The 22,111-nt window shown below is 46.9% G+C and overlaps 1 protein-coding gene across 1 annotated transcript in view; it reads left to right on the forward strand.

The window, feature by feature from the left end:
• LOC102017730 (UPF0577 protein KIAA1324-like homolog) overlaps positions 1 to 20,890 on the forward strand; it is a gene marked incomplete at both ends in the record, with an annotated part of 67,641 nt that extends 46,751 nt beyond the window's left edge. Inside the window, 2 exon segments of the mRNA XM_013510156.1 lie at positions 9,060 to 9,180; positions 20,695 to 20,890. Of these exon segments, the coding sequence (XP_013365610.1) occupies positions 9,060 to 9,180; positions 20,695 to 20,890 (317 nt within the window).
• Positions 20,891 to 22,111: the final 1,221 nt, after the last annotated feature.

Here is a 22,111-nt window from a genome sequence, read left to right on the forward strand (position 1 = left end):
CTGAAGAGACCTGGAGTTTGTTTCTGAGTAGACTTGTTTTAGATATTCATCTTGTGAAAATTTCCCTGCCAGTACATGATTACAGATGTGATTCTTTTTATCAAGAACAATGAGTATGTGAGCAGAGACTATAAAAATGAAACATAGCTTGATTTTTCAAACATTAAGAGGAGGCTGAGGAGCAGAGTTAGCTGAGTCACTCACCCTCTTAAATTTTTTTTTCTTTAAAAATTTATTTTAAAAATAAAAGAAGGAAAGCATATTAACAAACAGACATCCATTTACAAATAGCATAAGAACGATACACTCAATACAGAGTTACAGACAAAGTGGTAGGAAATTAACAATGGTTGTTGTATTACATATTGATATTGTCAAAGTGCTTTCTCAGGAAAACAGATATGCAAGACTGATCAAATAAGTAATCATTAACTGTTCATTTCAGTAAAGTGATAGAAGTCAGTACTACAACCATATTAGCTATCCTGTATATACATACATACATAATTTCTCCTTCTTTTCTTTTTTCCCTCACCCCAGTTGCTCTTTACTTTTGAGCATTTTCCTTGCGTTTCACAACGTCTGTCATACCTCCAAATTTTTGTTCACTCTTTCAGGTTCTTACATTAGTGAGACAACCTGTTGCTTACACATGGAGGTCTGCACTCTCTTAAATTTAGTACTGTGGAGAGCCTGGGATCTCCGCCTGTTCCCAGTTCATTGCCTAACCCTTTACAAACTGGGATAGAGGCCACAGAAGGAAAATTGTCTAATTTGAGTCAATTTTAGAAAGTGCATGTGCTTTCATTCACACTGACATATAAGAGCCACAAAACAGAAACTTGAATATTTTGTTTCTAGCTGTACCCCAGCATCTACACAGTAGCACATGGGAAACGCTCAATAATTATACATTGAATTAAGAATGAATTGAGCACTATTTGTCAGTTTACCATTGGCAGGACGCAGTGCCTGACACCCAGTTTGAAGGAAGAGAGGTTTAATTTAATTTGCAGTTTCAGGGGGTTCAGTCCATGGTGCACCAGCTCCAAGGCTGAAACATCATGGTGGAGGGGCAAAGTTGCTGAGTTGACGGTGGCGAGGAAGTAAGGAACAGTGCCAGAGAGGAAGGGGTAGAGGTCCCCAGGGGCAGCCTCCGTGACCCATCCAGGCACACCCAGCAGTGTGCTTTGCTAATTCCCTTGGTGACTCCAGAGATAATCAGGTTAATTCAATATCTACCACATCCTACCGCTTATCAGCCTGACACTCAAACATGTCCTTAAACTGTAGTTACTCTCCAAATAAGCAAAAGAACCAGTTAATCATTTCCCTTCCTCAGAGTCTCAGTAGTCCCAGAATATTTTAAAAGTGCAAGTCAAAGCAAAGTGTGAGCTGTGAGCCTCTGACAAACAAACAAACAAACAAACAAAAACAAACTACTGGGCCAGAGATATGGCTGAGTGGCATAAGTGCCTGCCTGGCAAGTGCAAGGTCCTGAGTTCGATTCCCAGTACTAAGTAAAAACAAAAACAAAGCCAAGATACTAATCCTAATGTAAAATAGCACAGGGTAAACATTCTTACTCCAAAAAGAATAGGATAGAAGATAATCTGACCAAGACAAGGCTGAAAGCTGGCAGGGAACATATCAAGCCCTATAGCTGCATATCTGGCATCTGGTGCACACACTTACGGCATTTGAGTTCCTGAGAGCTTGGTCACCCCATCTCTGTGGCCTTGCTCATGTACTAGCCCCTCTCTTATATTGGCTGTGTTTGCAGCCTGCAGCTTTCTGTTATAGACATTCCATGTTCCTGGCATCTCCAACTTCCTGGATGTCCACTGCACATTTGGCTTCATAACTTGCCTAACCCTTTACAAACTTAGTGTTATAAATTCTGTAGCTGTAATTTTCTTGAGAAAACTGAAGAGAGCTGGAGTTTGTTTCTGAGTAGACTTGTTTTAGATATTCATCTTGTGAAACTTTCCCTGCCAGTAATGATTACAGATGTGGTTCTCTTTATCAGGAACAGTGAGTGTGTGAGCAGAGACTACAAAAATGAAACAGCTTAATTTTTCACCCTCATAACTTCATGCGTTGCCCTCTCAGGGGACCCTGGACTGGCTTCCCAGGCCTTCCTTTGCCACGTGGGTGGAAATCTTCTTGACCATACCACTCTTGCATTCTACATGCCAGTAAAACCAGCATCACATGGATGATATGAGGTTTTCTAGTAGCAAAGGCAGTACCTGGGCCCCCTTGGACCATGGCTGCAGCAGCTTCTGCGATTCTGAATAGTTGAGCACAGCAAATTTTTTTTTTTTTTTTTTTTTTGGTACTGGGAATTGAAGAACGCAGCAAAATTGAATGCCAAGGAATGAATTCCCTAGGTGGCCTTTCTTGAGCAAGAGGCCTAGAAGCTTTTCATAAGTGAAAGATTTATACTTTTGCACTTTTGATTCTGCAATAGGTGGAATCTTGCTGATTTTTTCAATGCCTTCAAGGCATCTTTCTGTCCTATACAAAGTATGTGATGTCCTTTTTAATGGTGTAAACCTCTTCAGCAACCACATCTCCTTTGGCCCCAAATTTACACATGGTTTCTTCTGTTCCTTCTGGTTCAATATTTAAGTGTTTCAAACTTTTTTGCTGTATTTTTCCCCAAATTCTCACTATAAATCTGGCTAAAATCAGCCAGCAGTACCCATGCCACAGCCTGAACATTGTTCTGCCTTGAAATTTCTTCCATAAGATCAACTCTGTCATCCTTAATCGTAGTCTCCTGCAAAGTCTCAGGACATGGCCACAATGTAAGCAGTTTTTTTTTTTTTTCCCAGAGTGTAACATATATGCCTATAGTTCAATTGGAAATAATGTCTCTTCATTTTCAACTGAAACTTCTCAAGCCTTGTCTTTACTGTTCACTTTCCTCTTAGCATTCTCATCTTCTGAGCTCCAACCAGAATCATTCTTACAGCATTCTGAGGTTTTCTAGCTGACATCTTCAAACTTTTCCAAACTCCTTTGACAAGCCAGTTCCAAAGGCTTCTAGACCACATGGTGAGGTACAATTATAGCAACGACCCCACTCCTCTGGTACCTGTTTTCTATATTAGCTTTCCTATCTCTGACAAAGTATCCAACACCTGTAACTTGAATGAAGAAAGGTTTAATTTGGCTCATGGTTTTGGGGATTAAGTACATGGTCAGCTGGCTCCAAGGCAGGAATATCATGGCAGAAGGGCATGGGAAAGCAAAGATGCTGAATTCATGGGGGCTGGGAAGCAGAACAGGGGAACAGTGCCAGAGAGGAGGGGTGAGGGATGAGACATAGTACTTAGATTATGATTGTGTGACCCATCTAGACACACCTAGCATTGTACTTTGTTAATCCTCTAGGTGGCTTCCAGGTTAATCAAGTTGATAAAATCAGCTTGCAGACCACAAGCCATGAACAGAGATAGACAATGAGGTCAGGTAAAATATGAGCTTTTAAGAAATCATTTTAAAAATAGTACTATGTCCACAAGTGAAGAGAAAAAGATGTTTCATAAATAGATCAGGTGTATATTACTTTACTTAGCAGTAGGTTTCCATGGTACCATTATGTTCCTTTTATAAAAGAAAAATCCAAATATAAATATTGCTGCACAGTTTTATAAAGCTCATGTACTTGATAATGCAGGCTAGGGGAGCTACTATAGGTTGTGTGTGTATTAAGCGTTCTCGAGACTTTGGCCTTCCTGTAGAGTACAGGAAGAGCTGTACCTCTCCTCAGAGCTGGAGTTGAAATACTTGTGGCAGTACTAGTCTCATGTGCTTCCCTTTTTCTTGTTGTTTTACACTCTTGAGTCAGGGTGCCAAGGGCTTCGCACTGCATTTGGCACCTCCTCCCCAGAGGAGCTGCAGTGTCATCAAATGCAAGGTTATGCTCTTCTCCACATTTTGCATAAAAAATTCAAAGAGAAAGAGCGTCATGTGAAGAAAATGAATTATGTTTGCTTCTTTTTGTCTGTTCTTTTGTGTTCTTCTGGTTATCAGCATCTTGTCTCCTTGGAAGGCAGAGGCTGTCTGTTTCCCCCCTTTTTAATTGTGCAGGAGAATGTGTGGTCCTCTGCTGTATCTTTGTGATCCACAATGGTCAGCTTTTAATTGCTGGCTGAGGACATACCGGGAGCCTCAGCATTGATTTTTCTCATTGGTGGCTCACTGATATGAGCAAATCACACCATACAGAAGATCAAGGAACTTTGTTCATTCACTTGTGCCACTTACTTGCTATTTATCCATCTATAGGCTGACAGATTTCACTGCATGACTTTGTGCATGTCATCCTCAGGCTTGATCTGACACCCTTCCAAACTGGCTCTTTATGAAGGGACTGGAAGCAGTAGAGTCGTTCCAAACCTCACCTGACTTTCAGGGTTCTCCCCATTGCCTTTCCAGCTTCTCCCAGCCCATACAGATTTTTTCCTGACTCTGAAATCATAATGCGTGGAGTCACATTCTGCATACTCAGCCACACATATGCTGCCAGAGGTGGTTTTAAATGTTTAAAGAACCTTATTATGCTAGAAAAGTTGGTTCCTAAAATGTGAATCTTTTAAGTGCTAAGACATAGGTGTTTAATAGAGTGCCTAAGGAAAAATTGGCTGTACCAAGTTTATTGAATATTGGGGAACGTTTTACCTTATGGGAGAATTAAGGGATTCATGCTGGTAATTTTGACCCAATAGAGTTTTTGCTTCTATGATGACTTGTGGTAGTGCTGTTCCATTTTGGAGACCATCTTTATGCTTTCTTAAAAAAAATTATGTCATATGTGTGTTTATATGTATATCTGGTCTAGTTGAACAAGATCAAAGCTTATTGTGTATAGGGACTGCACATTATTTTAAATGTCCTCCATAGCCTTTAGGCCACAGTACTTAATAATTTCCAGGTAACAAGGAAGAATCTAAATTACTATATAAAGGGACATTGATATACATGTAAATCATTATAGCTAAGGTCGCACATGTTAATGTCTGGTAGAGTTTGGATCTTTAACATGCCTCAGAGGCCCTTACCAGCATGGTTTTCAGAGTGACCTTGTTGGAAGCTGGGGGCCCTTTAGAAATTAGGTCAGGGGGAGGCCTTAGGTCCTCCTTCCTTGGAGCTGTGCCCCAGAAGGAAATAGTGGTCCCTGGCCCTTTCCTTTTTCTCTTTTGCTTCCCGGCTAATGAGCTAGCAGCTCTGCTTACCAGGAAGTCCCACCATTGTGACTGGAGTGGAATTTCAGAAGTGAGAGCCCAAATTAACCTGTCTCTTTATAAGTTAATTATACCACATATTTCATTACAGTAACAGAAATTTTACACAATGTGTACATAAAAGAAATATATATGTATATTGCCAATATGTGAATATTTGAAACATTGTCTAGCATATGTACAAACTAGAAATATTGTTGTTAGATCTAGGAAATGATATGCCAAGATTTACAGTGAGAACCATGGGACTCTTTAGGTGACTTTGATGTTCTGGGGGTGCTATAGGCATCCAATATTTATTTGGGTGAATGCTGACATATTGTCCTTCAGATATAAGCTGAGAGGCTGTGCTTGTACCTTGATTTGTGAATGTATGTTGAGTGTAAGTTCATGTGTGTGGAATGCCATGGTTTCTGCGGAAAGATATTTTTCCTGTAAGTGTTTGTGATCTGGAGTAATTCCATGCTCTATTTCCTTTTGAGTTGTGTCCTGGTTCCCACATGTTTACAGTATAAGATTGACAGGGAGTGGTATTGTTTCCTTATTTGGGACACTGTCTCCATGCTCCAGGATTGTGATTTGCAACCATCTTTAACTTTTTTGTTTTTGGCACACAATACCTAACACCTACCACTTAACAGAGAAAAGGTTTAATTTAGCTCATGATTTCAGAGAATTAGTACAGTACCTGGCCAGCGGCTCCAAGGCAGGAAAAGCATGGCAGAAGGGTATGGTAGGATGAAGCTATATAGTTCATAGTAGCCAGGAAGCAGAGCAGAGTAGTAGCACCAGAGAGAAAGGAATCAGGAACCAGGACAGACCCCAAGGCCATGCCCTCATGACCTGTCCCACAAACCTGGGAATGTATGCTGCTAATCTCTTGGGTGGATCCCAAGGCCGATTGATTTGATATTTCCCTTAATCATCGCATACATACAACTTGTCACTCAAACATTCTGTATGCCAGTGAGACCAGCATGGTGTGGGTGATGTAAAGGGCTGCTGTTGGGGAGCAGTAGCCAGGACTCTTGGGCCGTGGGTACAGCAGCCTCTGAGTGCTCAGCCCAGAGAGGTGAGTCCTGGGAAACCAGTTCCTGATGAGGCCCTTACTGTGTAGGGGACAAGGCCCAGGGACCGTCTTCTCAAATGAAAGGTTTACACTTTTCCACCCTTGAGCCTACAATAGGTGGAGTCTTGCTGAGTCCAAAGCTGCCCCAAAATGTCTTCTTATCCATGTACAAAGTAATTATTTCTTTTTAATGGAAAAATATCTTCAGCAGGCACAACTCCTTTGGCTACAACTTTATATATGGTTCTTTCTGAGCCAAATTTAAGTTTTTTCCACACTTTTCTGCGCTGTTTTTACGATTCTCACTCTAAATCTGGCTAAAAGCAGCCAGCAGTACCCATGCCACAGCCTAAATGTGGGTCTGTCTTGAAACTTCCTCCAGCTGATTAATTAGTCCATTGTCCTTAATCTCAATCTTCCTGCAAATGTCAAGATATGGGGAATGCCTGTAGACTTTTTTTTCCCCATAGTGTCACATGTGTTCTGGAGTCCAGCTGCCAGTGGAATCCTTCTTTTTACAGTTGAAACCATCTCAACCTGGCCTTTGTTACCTGCATTACTATCAATATTCTGGCCTGCTAAATTCCAACTAAAACCACCTAATAGCCTCTGTTATACTATTCTAGGGTTCTCTAGCTTGTGTCTTTAAACCTTGCCACACTAAGACTGTAAACCATTTCCAAAGATTTTAAATTGCATGGTCAGATACAGTGACCCCAATGAGGATACCAATTTTCTGTATTAGTGAACTTTACCCTTCCTTAGACATAATACCCAGCACTTACTACTTAAAGGAGGAGAGTTTTGGCTAGCAGTCTCCAGTGGGTTCAGTCCATGGTCCGCTGCTTTAAGGCATAAACATAGTGAGAGGACATGGTAGAGCAAAGGTGCTTAGTTCATGGTGGCCAGGAAGCAGAGTGAGGGTGCAGTTCCAGAAAGAAAAGGTGAGGGACCAGATATGGATCCCAGGGTCACAGTCGTGACTCCACAACACATCCAGACATGTGCTCCACCCACCCCCTTGGTGGATCCCAAAGTCGGTACAGTTGACACTGCCTTATTCACCACAACTAATGTCCATCCCTTGAGTTGGAGGGAACCCATGTACTTCTTCCAGTTTGTAACTTGAAGAGCTGGGCTTGTGAGCTGATGCTCTGATGTGCAGTACACTCGGACTCATGTCAGTGTGTTTGGTGATCAGCTTTGAGAACCCTGGAGAGTAGGAATAATTGTCAGGTATTTTCCCCTTGTTGGGCAGAGTGGTGAAACACATTGAAATAGGCAGAAAAGGTTACTGGGTGTTCTATTTAGTGCACCTTTGGGGCAATCAGTTTCTGTGGAGGCCTGTACCTTTCTTTTTCTCTGCACAATTTTACAACACTGTGAGTTGTAGATAACTGATAATAATACGAACATTTCTTGTGCACAGAAGTGAAAATGCATTTCCTCTTTTGAAATACAGCTGATTATTATTTCCTGGATAGCTACTGGTTTTGCATTAGTGAGGGCTCAGCAGGACATGAGGGACTCTGCGTTGGAAATTGGAGAAAGGCGACCCTTGTTCCACAGTGGCAGGAAGCTTAGCAGAACTGTGTAGTGTGTTAGTGTGGAAGGCAGAACTGACCGGTGGTGAACTTAGGTATTAAGCTGAGGTGCTTTTCTAACAAACTGTTGAAGGTGTGGCCTAATTTCTGCTTACTGCTTGTAGTAAAAATGAGGAGAAAGAGAGATAAAGGGAAGAACCGTTACACAGAAAGCAACCTCAGGCTGATGATTTGGGAAACTCAGTTTAAGCAGATTGAAAACGATGTTAGATTTGTTGTTAGAAGAGTGTGCTGCAGGAAAAGGGCCAGAGTAGTGGCCTTTCGGTGCCAAATTTCCCGTGCTAGTACACTTGATGCCTCTGCTGTCAGGTGCCGTGAGCACGGTGAGGGAGGCCGAACCACGTGGGCAAATCAGACTACAACATACGGGGCGTTGGATGAAGTAAGTGGGTGGTAGAGCTGAAAGTAGCTTTGGGTAGACATGGAATTTCCCTCATTTTTGAAATGCTCTACAACATTTTGCCTTGGTTCCTCTCAGTTCATTATTGCTCAGATGTAATGTATTGTGACCGGAGGAGGTGACTGTGAGAACTTCACAGCCCAAAGGCCAGAGATTAGTAGACTAATCTTAATTTGGCAGTTGTAATAAGTGGGCTGTTTTAATCACCTGTGACCGATGGCAGACAGCTGTGGTGGGTGTGAATTGACTCTGGGAGAGCTGCTTTAAACCCTTTTCCTCTTTAGTAGTTGAATAATTAGTCATCACACCTTCTGTTGCGTTTTAAATAGTGAGAATTAGGTCGGTGGAAATGGTTCTCATCTTTGAGACACGAGGGGTAGTGACAGCAGTCAGTTTCCTAGTGTTATTTTGCTCTTTCTTCAACTCTGTCAATTACTTAGAGCTTTTGAAACCTACGACAGACAGGGAGGGGTGCTGTGGCCCCTGTGGGCAGGTGGCACTGAGGCGCAATGCTCGCAGCCTGAGAGCTTTGGCCATTCTTTCCTCTCAAGTCCTTGGTGTATCCTTTGTGCCTGGCCTGGTGCAGTTTTGATCAGTGACTGCTGGGCAGGTCGGGTGGGACTGGGGTGAGGGTCACAGGGACCAGGCTGCAGGCCTGGGGAGGGACGGGGACCACAGGGTTGTGCCATGGAACCGACTCTAACAGAACTTGTTTCTGTGGTTGTTTGCAGAAAGATTACCACTTTGAGTACACGGAGTGCGACAGCAGCGGCTCCAGGTGGAGGGTTGCCATCCCCAACTCTGCCGTGGACTGCTCCGGCCTGCCTGACCCCGTGAGAGGAAAGGAGTGCAGTACGTCTCCACTTTCTGACCACCCGTTTCCCGATTACACTATAATGCTCTTGTAATAGCCCTGTGAACAGGAGAATCCTGCAAGAGTGAGCATGTCTATTGATGATTCCATGCCGCTTCCTCAGTACCTCGCGTCCCTGTGTCTGAAGTCTGGGCAATAATACAAGGATGGTGTTAAAAAAATCTGTTTTTTCTTGTGTTTGAAATGATAGAGGGCAGAGTGGAGAAATTTCTCTTCAATGGCTTCTTTTAAATTAAAACTTCTATTAATTGTGTGAAACGAGCACTGCTCGAGTTTGATGTCTTAACTTTGCAGTGTGCTGTGCAGTGGTACCAAGTACGTGCTCATTGCTTTGCTGCCTTTGCCACCAGCTACCCGTGATGCTCATCTCATAGTGGGTTTCTTTCTTTTTATTTTTTAATTATAGAAATACCTTGAAGTAATGTTTAAAAAGTGAAACCTGCAGAGTGTTCATTTGTACAGTTGCTGAATATCACATCCAACAACTTATCTTGTGGCAGTTAAGGAGCTTCAAAGTGCAGCATTCTGAATGAATGGAGAAATAGGTAGTGAAGTTGATTTTCATTTATAAGCTCTACCTTTTAGAGCACTCTTTGCTTTGGTGAGTCAGGGGAGTCTGCTATGAAATAATGTAGAGGTGGCCTGCACTTCAGACCTAGGAGTGACAGAGTTTGTTTTGATTTTCCTGCAGTCTTCCAAATGATATTCCTAAAACCTTAGTTCTTCTGATTCCAAATGAAAAAGCATGTGAACAAATTGTTAAATGGATAACTAACTCCTCATTTAGCCTGAGAGGCAGCGTCGGTTAGGGCTTGCAGATAAAAGGGAGATGGCAGAAGTTTTATGAGGAAGATTAGGGGAGAGCACCATTATTCCTTGGTGGATAAAGTTGAACAGATACAGAGAGAACCTGAGAGCCCTGCAGCCTGAGGACATCCACATGTGTCTCCAGAGACAGCGTGGCTACTGGAAGGAGGTGACTCCAGGGCTGGGCATGGGCTGCCACCATGCACAGGAAAGATCAGTTCTCAGAGGGTGGCAGTGAAAAGGGCAAAACAGCCTGAGTGATATCTGTGCCATCGGCTTTGTACGTTTCCTTCAGTCAACTCCCACCAATCTGTGTGGTACTTACCTATCCTGAGTTTGAAGCAAGGTCTCACTGGGTAGCTCTGCTGGCCCGTTGCTGTGATGATCTCCGTCTCAGTCTCTGTTCCCTGTGATTCTGGCTGCAGATCTGAGCCATCACGCATACTAACTTCACACCTGGGAGGCGTGGTGGCCCTGGCCAGCACTGGCTGTGGAGAGCTGTTGTTAGTTGAAATGGGCCATGGGAAGGATTTCCACAGTGGCAGCTGACAGACGAGGACTTCTTCCCTCTAGAGCCAGACCTTAAACACTTGGCAGTAGAACAGGGCTGCAATGCGTTGACCAAGGGTGTGAAAGTCTGTTGCAGGACTAATGACTGAATAGGGATCATTTCTGTCTGAATGTTACCAGCTGCCCTTTTTACTCATTATTTACTAAAATGTTTCATGATGACATTTTGAATTTGACTTTCCAGCAAGATATTTCCTAGACACTCTGACTAGAATCAAGCCACTTTTAATTATTACTTACTATTAAAATGATACTTATTTTTAAAATAACAATACATATGTGGTTGCTGGGACATTTTCTATCTTTGTATTTTGCCTGAAATCTGATTTCCAAATATTCCTGCATAATATATTTGCTGTGGTTCTTGTTAGTCTGGCCTTCGATATGTGACTTTTTCCTGTGTTATGACAAAGGCAAGTCATTGTAAAGCTCACAGGTAAGCTACAGATCTAATTAATTTAGAAGGTTTCAAATTATAATGTCCACAACGCTGCCTGCCATACCACCTGTCATTCATGTTTGCCTCCAGATAGCAGCGGAGTTATGAAGAGTGCTCTTCAGGGCATGGATTTGCCTACTGCTGACTACAGCTACCAGCTCTCCATCCTGAGTCTGTGCATAGGTGTCGCTATCGCAGGGCGCTACTACAGGGTGGGTGGGCACCCTTCCTGTGAAACATTTAGAACCAGACAGTTTGGGATCTTTTCTGATTTTGGACAGTTTGTATATGCGTAATGAGATATCTCAGGGATGAGACTCAAGTTTAAACCCAAAATTCATTTATGTTTTATATATACTTTATGTACCTAACCCAAAGGTAATTTTATATAGTATTTTAAGTAATGTTGTACGTGAAGTAAACCATGGGGAATTTTTCACTTGGGGTGTCATATTGACATAAAAAATTTCATATTTTGGAGCATTTTGTATTTTCAGGTTGGCACTGCTCCACCTGGAACAGTGTTTCCTTTTATTATTATTTTTTTGTTTTGTACCAGGGATTGAGCTCATGACCTTTCGCTTGCCAGGCAGGTGCTTATGCCACTAAACTATATTCCTAGCCAGTGTTTCTTTTTAGTGATGAGAAAACTCAGACTTCAGGGGTGAAGGTACTGGCCTTGGGTCACAGCCTCCTTGTGGTCGATCTTGGTTTAGACAGGCATGTCCCCAGAGCCTGTCCCTGACCTGAGCTCACCTGCCACCTGCAGATGTGGTCGGGGTCTCTAGGTCCCCAAGGGGCACAGAGCCCTGTGGTGGATCCTGGCAGCTTTGAGAGAGGGAGGAATATTTAGGGCCCTCACTGTGGAGGGCATTTCCCCAGGTCCTCATCACTCCAAAGAGAGTCAGACCCTGAATCTGGCCTTTGCTAAAATTGTGTGGATTCTTTAACATGAAATTGGAAGAAAGGGAGGCAGTAGAGGAGGCCTTTCCTAAGGGATTATAGGATTGTTTATGTAGCAGTTGTATATTTTTTGAGAAAATTGATGGCTAACCTGTATAAATTTTAAAAGATACTCTATAAAATCTAGCTGCAGGTTTCTCGGAGCGAGATCGGTGAGACCAGTTCTGTGGTGCTGGCACCCTGCGGTGCGTGTTTGCCTAAGTGGACAGGGCTCGGGGAAGCGTGGCCGAGGCCGCTGGCTGGCTGACACGACCCCCATGTCCCTTGCCCCTTCCATGGAGAGCCCCTCAGTCTCCCTCAGGGCTGCTCCAGGCAGGCCGCTGGGGCAGCCTCACATCTCTCCTTCTACCAGCTCCTGGTGTCAAGCATGGGCCACCTGTGGGCTTCTCCTCCACCCAGGGTTCTTCAGGTAGCATAGTCACTTCAGAATGAGGGCGTAGAGCCCTGGTCTCACCTCACTTCGCCACTGCTGGGTCACTTCCTGCTCTATCCTGGAAGCACAGGGGTTCCTAAATCTCTCCTTGTTCCTGGGCTTTCTTTGATGCTCTTCTGTCCTCAGAAATAGTGATCCTCTTGGAGTGGTCTCCAGGCGATGGTCCCTATTTTCTCTTTCTCATTTATTTGGATCCTTTATTTGGGGAAGGTAGATGCTTTATTGTTTGCTCTTTCAAGTATTCCTGAGTTAATGGCTTCAAATAACCTATCATCTAACTGAGGGTGATCATTTAAGACATAGTAGTGTTTAGTGTGTAAGCATCAAATCAGATATTGTCTTGGGCACTTTGTCTAATGATCTAGAAAGTCAGTATGTAAATCAATAATACGTATGATGTAATAGATACATATGCAAATGCACATATAAACATAGATACATGTAGATGTATATATGGATAATGCGCATATAATTTACTTTTTTAGTTCTTATGTAAGGTCTAGTGAATTAATGTGGTTTTAATGACACAGGACTTACAGTGCTATGCATGCATATGCATGCATATGCTTGAATTTTAATCTTTAGTTGTATACTTTTAATATTCCATTTTCTCAGGTAAATAAGTGCTACATTCAAGTTAGTTTTTAAAATCTGGGTACAGATTCTTTTTCTTAAATCTATTATTATAATCCATATTTAATGGGCAGGAGGAGCCATCTGTGGGGACAGCATTAGAAAGGTCTCTGAAATAAGAAAATAAGCAGTTAAATTAGAAAAGAATAGACTTTAAGTCCAAAATTGTTATGAGAGACAAAGAAGGTCATTATAGAATGATAAAAGGGTCAATTCAACAGGAAGATAGGACAATTATAAATATACCCAATGTTCAGGCATGTAAATATATATAGCAAACATTGACAAATCTGAAAGAAGGTGGAGTGGACAGATCATGCAGGTAGAAAAATCCATAAACAACAGATCTGAATAGCCTTAAGAGCAAAGGGACCTAACACAGAACCTTCCACCAGCAGCAAAAGACACACGCTCTTCCACAGGATGGATCAATCACACGTCAAGTCACAGAGCAAGTCCTGACAAATGGGGCTCCTCCCAAGTATCTTTTCTGGCTGTAGTACAGCAAGGCGAAACCGGAAATCAGTAGGTGAAGGCGGGAGATGCGCTGAATGAGGCCACTGCGAGGTTCTGCAGCACCAGTCAGATGCCAGACAGTGATGCTGCCCTGCCTCTGCGGCCACACGCGTCACCCTGTGGCATGGGACAGACTGTGGGAGCTCACTGGAAGAGGTGCCCGCTGCACTTGGCTCCGTGGTTTTTGGAGAACCAGGCGCAGTCGACGGTTCATGCTCTGTGTGGCCTTCCAGTGAGACGTTACACAAAAGATGGTAACTGGATCCTGCTGAAATCACACGTGGCATATGGGTGGCTTGCATGCCTATAAGCAGGTTAAGGCAAGTGGGGGGGTGCTTATTGCAAATTCCACAGTGAGGTTGGCAAGGCCTCATGGTCATTGCTGTTGGAGTTCAAGCAAGATTTCCCCAGGAAGGTCCTGACTGGTTTCTGGGACCTTTCTAATGCTGCCCCACAGATGGCTCCTCTGACCATGGCTGTGCTCCTCGACTGCCTCGTGACAGTCCAGGTGCACAGTGGTGACCAGGGTGAGTCTCTGCCTCGGCAGCACATGCCTGCTGTCCCCCGGGTGGGCAGTGACCAGCAGGCCCATGAGGACAGCGTCCCTGAGGCACCAGTGTGCTGCAGGAGGAGCAGGGGGACCCTGCGTGAGAGCATTGCTGGCCACTGAAGAGGCATGGTGATGGCAAGGGAAAGTGACCAGAAGCTCCACTTGCTTCGCCCTGGCCGTGCAGCGCCACTCAGGCCTTTGGGACAAATATACCAGGTCGCCTCCAGTGCAGTCCTGCCTTTCCACAGCTGTGGAGGGTAAGCTCGTGGGAGAGGTGGTGTCTGCGCCTGTGACCCCACGGGGCTGGAAGGGACAGTCCCTGGTGCTGGCCGCGGAAACCAAGCCAGTGTCTCCGCGGTGATAACCCGGGGTCTGTAGCATACAACAGAGCAACGACCTTTCATGCCATTTCCCTGGAGAAAATGAAGGTTAGGGCTTAAGTCTTTTAAAAGAAACGTGTTTGACTTTATGGTTGGCTAGATTATTCATTAAAATGACTAGAAGGAAAGTTTTTAGCCAGAAATCTGATTTTATTTGACAGGAAAAAATCTTGGGGAAATTAGATATTTACATATCATCTCATAGTTTATTATATACAAAAAAGGTAAAGACGTTCCACTGAGAAAGTTTTATTTTTCTGATAGAACAGAGCTGCGGGCATCATACACGAGCATGTTGCGTTGCTGTGCTCTTTGTGACTGCGCGGTGTCAGCCTGGACACACTGGGCTCTGGGGCACACTGGGGCCCAGACACAAACCCACAGACAGTGACCACGCTTCAGCAGTGAGCAGGAGACAGGCAGTGCCGAGAGGGCCGTCTCCTCAGCGTGCTGCGGAGACAACGGGGTGTCCACGTGTCAAGGCGGAAGCTCGATCCTTACCTTTCACCCTGAGCAGCAGCTTCAGGCGGATCACAGGCTTGAATGTGACGCCTGGGACTATAAAGCTACTGAGGAGCATAAGGGAAAATGGCAACATTGGTCTGGGAAGTGGTGTTTGCTTTTGACTACACACACTCAGGCAACAAAATAAACATAAAATAGACAAGTAGGATCATAACAGACCAAATCGCTTCTGCATAGCCCAGAAAATAACAGAATAAGAAGATAGACTATGGAACAGGAGAAAATATTTGCAAACTGTATATCTGATAAAAAGTTAATCATCACAGTATATGGGGACCCAGCACTCAGGAGGCTTTAGCAGAGTTTCTGCAAGTTCAAGGCCAGCCTGAGCTGCATAGTGAGCTCAAGGGCAGCCTGAACTGCATAGTGAGACTCACTGTCAAAAAATTAAAAAAAAAAAAAAAATATCGGGAGCCCTCAAGTCAATAGCAAAATGACAAGTAGCTCAGTTAAAAGTGGGCAGAGGCAGGTTTTCTGTGGCACACACCTGTAATCCCAGCAGTCTGGGAGGCTGAGACAGGAGGATCGTAAGTTTGTGCCCTGGCCTGGGCACCTTAGTGAAGACTTGCTTCAAAAAGTTTAAAAGGGTTGGTGAGGCAGCTTAGTGTGAAGGCCCTGGGTTCATTCAATCCCCAGTGCTCCCCACCAACAAAAACAAAGAAAAGGCCCTGAAAAGAAAAAAATTTAAAAAAAAAAGCCGTTAGAAAAAATCCCCAACAATAAACCCTAAGTAAACTGTGTGTGTTTCTCTAAAGAAGACATGCAGGTGGCCACATCAGATATGTGAGGAGTTCTCAAGACGACCAGTCGTCAGGGAAATTCATACCCAGCTGTAATGAGACTGTACCTCACACCTCTTAGAATGGCTGTGACACCCCCAAAGGAAAAGATGACAAATTATCAAATTTGGCATGCACATGGAGAGGAGGCAGCCCCGGAGGTTTCTGGTGGGAGTGTAGATCAGTACAGCCACTTTAGAAAACATTTAAAGTAGAACCAACGTAGAATCCAGAAATCCTAGTACTGGGTGCGGCTGAAGGGAGTGACATCAGGATTTTGAGCCCTCCCACGCTCCCGCCGTGTTACTAGCAGTCACTGACTGTGGGAGCACCCAGTGTGGCCATCGAGGGTCGAGTGGGTGAAAAGACCCAGCACGCACCTTCACTGTCCGGCGTCCACGCTTTCGAAGGGCAGCAAAGCTGGAGGGCGGTGTAAGTCAGCCAGACAGAAGGACAGGCACCGTGCGATTCTGCCTTAGGGTGAGTCCGAACAGCAAGACCCAGAAGCAGCACAGAAAGCAGTTTCCAGAGGCTGGGCAGGGAGCCGGCAGGAGTAGTCAGAGCCTACAGGGCTTCAGTTATGTAGAGGGAGTAAGTCCTGGATTTCCACTTACTGCACAGCGCCCGAGGTTACCAACACTGTGTGGTACTTAAACTTCTGCTACAGGCAGATTTTATGTTAAACGCTCTTTCAGGCAGAGAACAAGCACAAAGGGTGAGAAGAGACTTGGAGGCGACGGGTGGGTTTCTGGCTTGGACTGTGGTGCTGGGTGTGGGGGTAAGTGCTCCCTCCAGACTCATCAAATTGTGTATGAAACACATACAGGTTGTTGTATGACAGTCACACTTCAATGAAGTGATTTTTTAAATTTAAGGGATAAGCAGCTGGGTGTGATAGGACAGGCCTATAATCCCAGCACTCTGGGAGGCTGAGGCAGGAGGATCAAAAGTTAGGTGCCAGCCTGGGCACCATAGCAATTTGGAGAGACACTGTCTTGGAGAAGAAATATAAAACAACAACGGGCTGGGGGTACAGCTCAGTGTGAAGTCCTACGACTATTACAGTACTGTGGGCCCCTCCCAAAAGGAATAAGCAGAGTAAAATGGTGGTTGTTTGAGTAACAGCTTTTGATGCCGGTGATTGCAGTTTGGAAGTGAAAGAAGAGGGGGATTCTCATGAAAATATTGTGGTTTGGTTTGCTGGGATTTTAAAAAATCTATGCCAGGGATATAGCTCTTTTCAGCGCTCCTACTGCGGGGTCCAGTCCGTCGTGGGCTGTGGAGAGAGAAGCAGGGTGCGGGGGTGGGTGGGGGCAGCGGCGTGTCTCAAAGTCCGCTCCTTGGAGCACTGGCCTCGGGCAGTGCTTCCTGCAGACCAGAAAGCTTGCCAGGCTCTCCTGGCTCAGGCGTGGCCCTGGGGCAGTGGCAGATGCTGCGTCCTGCCCAGGAAGTCTCCAGGACTCAGGCGGAGCAGAGCATCCCTGGGGCGGGGTCACCCTGCCTCACCCGCGGGCTCCCAGCCGCCTGTGAGCAAGTCTCTGTTCCGTTCTGTGTTGGTGCTGGGGCTGGAGCGCAGGGACCTGTGCGTGCGAGGCGAGCAGCTGCTGCTGAGCGGCAGCCGCATCCTGGGAACAGACTCTTAGCCGAGAGGCGGAAGGGTTCCTAGGCTGGCTTCTGCAGTTTTAGTGGGAAACTTGCTTAAACATACATGCCAAAAGCCAGTTGGAATAACCCCTCTGTTCGCTGGCAGTTAATTCTTGATGAAGGTGCCCAAACGCAATTGGAACAGAACAGTCTCTTCAATAAAGGCTGCTGGAAAAACTGATGTCCACACACACAGGATGAGGTCGGGCCTCTGTCTCTCACCACGTTACAAATCATTTCAAAGTAGGTGACGAAGGTAAGCGTGACACCCGAAGCTAGCACTCTTGGAGGAGTGTGGCGCACGCTGCGTGGCCTTGGTCTGCAGCGCCTTCTGCAGTGAGACTCCCCGGGACTGTGCGCGTGGAGTCCGGCACACCGAGAGGCGGCACAGGGCAGCGACAGCAGAGCGGAGGGCACCCCAGCACGGGAGGAACATGTGCGCGGCTGGCCAGGGGCTCCCGTCCGGATACGTGAGGGACCGGGCGGCTTCCTGGGCTGTACACGCAGAGGGTTTCACACCTGGCAAAGGAGCTGAGGAAGCATTTCTCAAAAAGTGATGTGGGAACCTCCAGCATCACCGGTCACAAGTGCTCATCAGTCACCTCACCCGTCAGCAGCGGTGGCCCAAGAGATAAAGGGTAGCAAGCACCAGGGCCGTGTGGGAGCAGGGAGGCCTCGGCACCATTGCTGGGGTGGGAGTTGGTGCTGTGCTGTGGAAAGCAGCGTGGTGGACTCTGGAAACCTGAGGGTGTGTTCTGTCTGTAGAGGACCAGCACTCCTTTCCAAAGCACTTTTTTTTTGGTCCTAGGGATTGAACCCAAGGAGCTACATCTCTGCTGTCTTTTAAAATTTTCTCAGGAGACAGGGATCTAGCTGTGCAGCCCAGGCTGGCCTCACACTCGCTATCCTCCTGCCTCAGCCTCCCGAGTAGTGAGATTACGGGTGTGTGCTACACGTCTGGCTCTGTAGCAGCTTGCACCTGTTACCTCACGTGGCTAAGCGGCATCTTCACCTGTCATGCTATAGACAGATGATCCTCTTGTGGTCCACTCGACGCCGTATTTTTAGCATCCTTGTTATTTATTGATGTGGCGGTTCTGTTCTGTGTTCACACCCCGGTGCAGGCCGGCTGGGTGTGCCCTCTGGAGGATATGCGCGTGTCCTGGAGGCTGTGTGTAGGCATGGGCTTGGTGCCACCCCTGACCAGGTTGGTCAGTCAGCTGCCAGCTGGGGGGGAGGCTGGCACAGAGGGGCACACAGATGGGTTGGTGCCAATTGCTGCGTGAAGGTCTTGTCCCGGACCCTGAACTCCCCCTTGGAGCAGTGGCCGAGCGTCCAGCACTTCAGTGTTGTGGCAGCTGAACTCTCACGAACAGTACTTTCCTGTGTTCCCAGCGTACCAAGGGCAGCACCTCCTGGCGTAAAGACTCAGGGTGTTCACAGTCACCCTCCTCTCAGCTTCCTTCTGTCCCGTAGTCGTACTGTACTTTGTCGTTTCGGCGGGGTAGTGGACACGCTGAAGTAAGGTCAGTGTGTTTAAAGAGAACAGCCACAGGTCTCTTTTTAGTGGTTATAGCCCTTACAACAACATGAAATATTCTTGGTGACTTCATTATAAATTCAGTGAAAAGTTTGGTTTTGAACTCTAGATGAAACTGTCTTTCAAATTTATTTTATCAGACGGTAGTATTCTCGGCTCTGTGGCAGGCCTCTCTTTTGCATCAACTCGACTCTGTTATTATGGTATAAAAGGAGCCAATATAGAAAGGATGATTGTAGCTCTGTTTAAATAAAACTTTATTTATAAAAGCAGGCTGAGCACCATATTTGGCCTGCAGGCTGTAGCTTGCTGATCCTTGATTTAATGTAATGCTGACCCTTAATTTCTGATACTACTGATCATATTAGAGAAATACTGTTTAATTCTGAGTTTGCTGGAAGACCCATAAGCCACTGAAACAACAGAAATTCTCTCCATAACTATACTTCTTTGTTGCTGTCCAAGTAGTTCTAATAAAAGCACATGGAGAGCATTTATTAGGTGCTAAGCTCTGTGGCAACTACTTCAGGTACATTTTCTCAGTGTAGCCCAATGAGACAGCTGCCATGAGAATTATCTCCTTTTTTAGGGACAGAAAGCAAGGCTTGCAGAGGCGAAGAACTCACTCATTGCTACAGAATTAGGAAGTGGCGTGGCCTGGCCCAGGACCACTTCTCCTCTCCATGCCCCCTCCCTGAGGGTTTGCCCTCACAGCCCCTGTACAGTGGTTTGCCTGGCCCTTGTCATCTGATGTTTTGCTGGTTTGAGGATGTTGATTCGAACATTAAAAGTTGTCGTACAGCACTGTTCAGTTTTCCTGTTAATTCAGTGGCTAAGGCGCTGGAGGAGTATGGGTTTAGCTGATTCTTTAACTAGTTGCTCAGAATCAGCTCGTTTCTATCGCCTGTGTAGGCTGAGAGGGGCCCACAGACTCCGGAGCCTTGCCGTGTTCCTCTGCTGGGGGGTTGTTTCTCTGTACTGGGTAACTAGGACACTTCGCTCTGCGCTGCTCTCTTTCTACCCCAGGCAGAGGGTTAGAAAGCCCTGGTCTGGGGCGGTGTCACCGGTACCACCCTGAGCAGGCCATGCCCTTGGGAAACTTAGTAACCTGCCAGGCCCAGAAGGCATGTGGTGCTGTCTGTAGCTCATGGAATGAGCAGAGAAGCTGGCCTTGCACAGCATGAGGCTGTGGGATGCCGGCCACCGTGAGCACTGGGAGAAGGGGCTCCCAGCTTCAGAGTGGGGGTAACTTACCTCATGTCGCACTGCCCTCCTGCACCGCCTTTACGCTTAGCTCTCATGTACCCGATCAGCATCTTATTCTGGTCTAGCTTTGGCAGGTACAACCAGGATCCCCAAACAATGACTTTTTAAAAGCTGCAAGCGACAGGCCCCCTGCTAAGTATTCCCTATGTGGGTGCTGTTGCACCACTGCCAGCCTGTGGGGTGGCTGGGGAGAGGCCCTCAGAGCAGGCCCCCTGCTGAGTCAGGAGCAGGACTCTCCAGGGGCCAGCATTTTGGGAAGGACCATGACAGACAGGGAAGGTGAGGTGTTTTGGGCGTAATGTGCGTGTTTGATACGACCGGAGGGGGTGAGGTCGAGGAGGTGCTGAGTGCAAAGGTGGGGGCCCGACTGAGGAGTAAGCGTGTGGCGGGAGGCTCGGGCGTTGCTCCTGGCTGGTGCCTGATGGGCGTGCGCCTTCTGCCTTGCAGCCTTCTCCTGCTCCTCCGGGGAGTACCTGGAGATGCGGAACCAGGTGTGCAGCAAGTGCGCCGAGGGCTCCTACTCCCTGGGCAGCGGCATCAAGTTTGACGAGTGGGACGAGCTGCCGGCGGGGTTCTCCAACGTGGCGACCTTCATGGACACGGTGGTGGGGCCCTCGGACAGCAGGCCTGGCAGCTGCAGCAAGTAAGACCCAGGAAGCCGGGCGGGACCCGGGGCTTGAGAGGGGTTGCCGAGGACAACCCTGGCCCTGCTGGGCCAGGACAGAAGCTAATTGTAAAGAGGCACACTGGTGGCCTGTCCTTACAGATCACGCAGCTGCCTTTGCATGAAGTTAAAACGACGGCCCTCAGGGTAGAGTTGGTGCTGTGTGCACACGGCAGCGCGGCAGTCAGAGAAGCAAGCCCACTCTCTCGTAATGTAACTACGCTGAAGTCCGTGGTGCTTCTGCTAACCATCCTCCACCTTCTAATGGGGAATTTCAGGTTCTCCTTTGGAGGGAAGAATACATCACCCTCACCAGGACCGACTCCCCTGCGTGGGAGTGGGTAGGGCCCAGGTGGAAGCTGTTTGCTTGGTTCCTGGAGAGTTGCTGGCCTTCCCTGGACGGCACTGCAGGGTTGTTTGATGGCGTGAAACAAAGCAGTGTTTTCTTTGGGCTGTGGCTTCCTGTTCTCCCATGGTAGCTGTGGGCCTTTTCCTTTCATGTGGCTGTGTGTGGAGGCTGAACCTCAGGCCCTGGGAGGCCTTCTCACCAGAGCGCTCTCTCAGGAGCTCCACTCTTCCTCCACAGTCTGAGGATGCCAGAAAGGTTCTGCTGTGAGGCCAGACACCCACCCGCCCCTGGTCCCTGGCCCCTGGCCCCTGGCCCCTGGCCCCTGGCCCCTGGCCGGCCTCTGCCGCAGCCTGCCTCCTCCTGCTCTCTCCTGCGCGTGCCTGTTTCTGTGTGTCACCCACTGCCTTCCAAGGGTCTCCTTCCCTGTGACCGCTCGGGACTGTGTCACGCACAGAGGCAAGGGCTGATCTGGGTCACAGTTCAGTTCCCAGAGCTGGTTGTGGCATCTGCCTGGCTTCCCAAGAGGGATTCACACAGCTACAGCCTTGGTCCTGAGGAAGAACAGGCTGATGTACCAGGGGCGGGGGGCAAACCCAGCCCCAAGGCTCAGCACACGGAGCACAATTCCCAGGACCAATGGCCACCTCCTGACCACAGTACTCTGAGAGTTTGCACAGAGCTGTCCATGCTGTCTCGGCGTTCTCACTGTGCTCCTCAGTGCACTCTCTGTGCTCTCAGTTCTCTCTCCGCGCTCGCCCAGTGCCCTCTCAGTGCCCCTCAGTGCCCTCTCAGTTCTCAGTGCCCCTCAGTGCCTTCTCAGTGCTCTCTCAGTTCACTCAGTTCTCTCAGTT

Source organism: Chinchilla lanigera, unplaced genomic scaffold, assembly GCF_000276665.1.
Source record: "Chinchilla lanigera isolate Chin_1 unplaced genomic scaffold, ChiLan1.0 scaffold00220, whole genome shotgun sequence".
In the NCBI taxonomy this organism is placed as follows: Eukaryota; Metazoa; Chordata; class Mammalia; order Rodentia; family Chinchillidae; genus Chinchilla; species Chinchilla lanigera.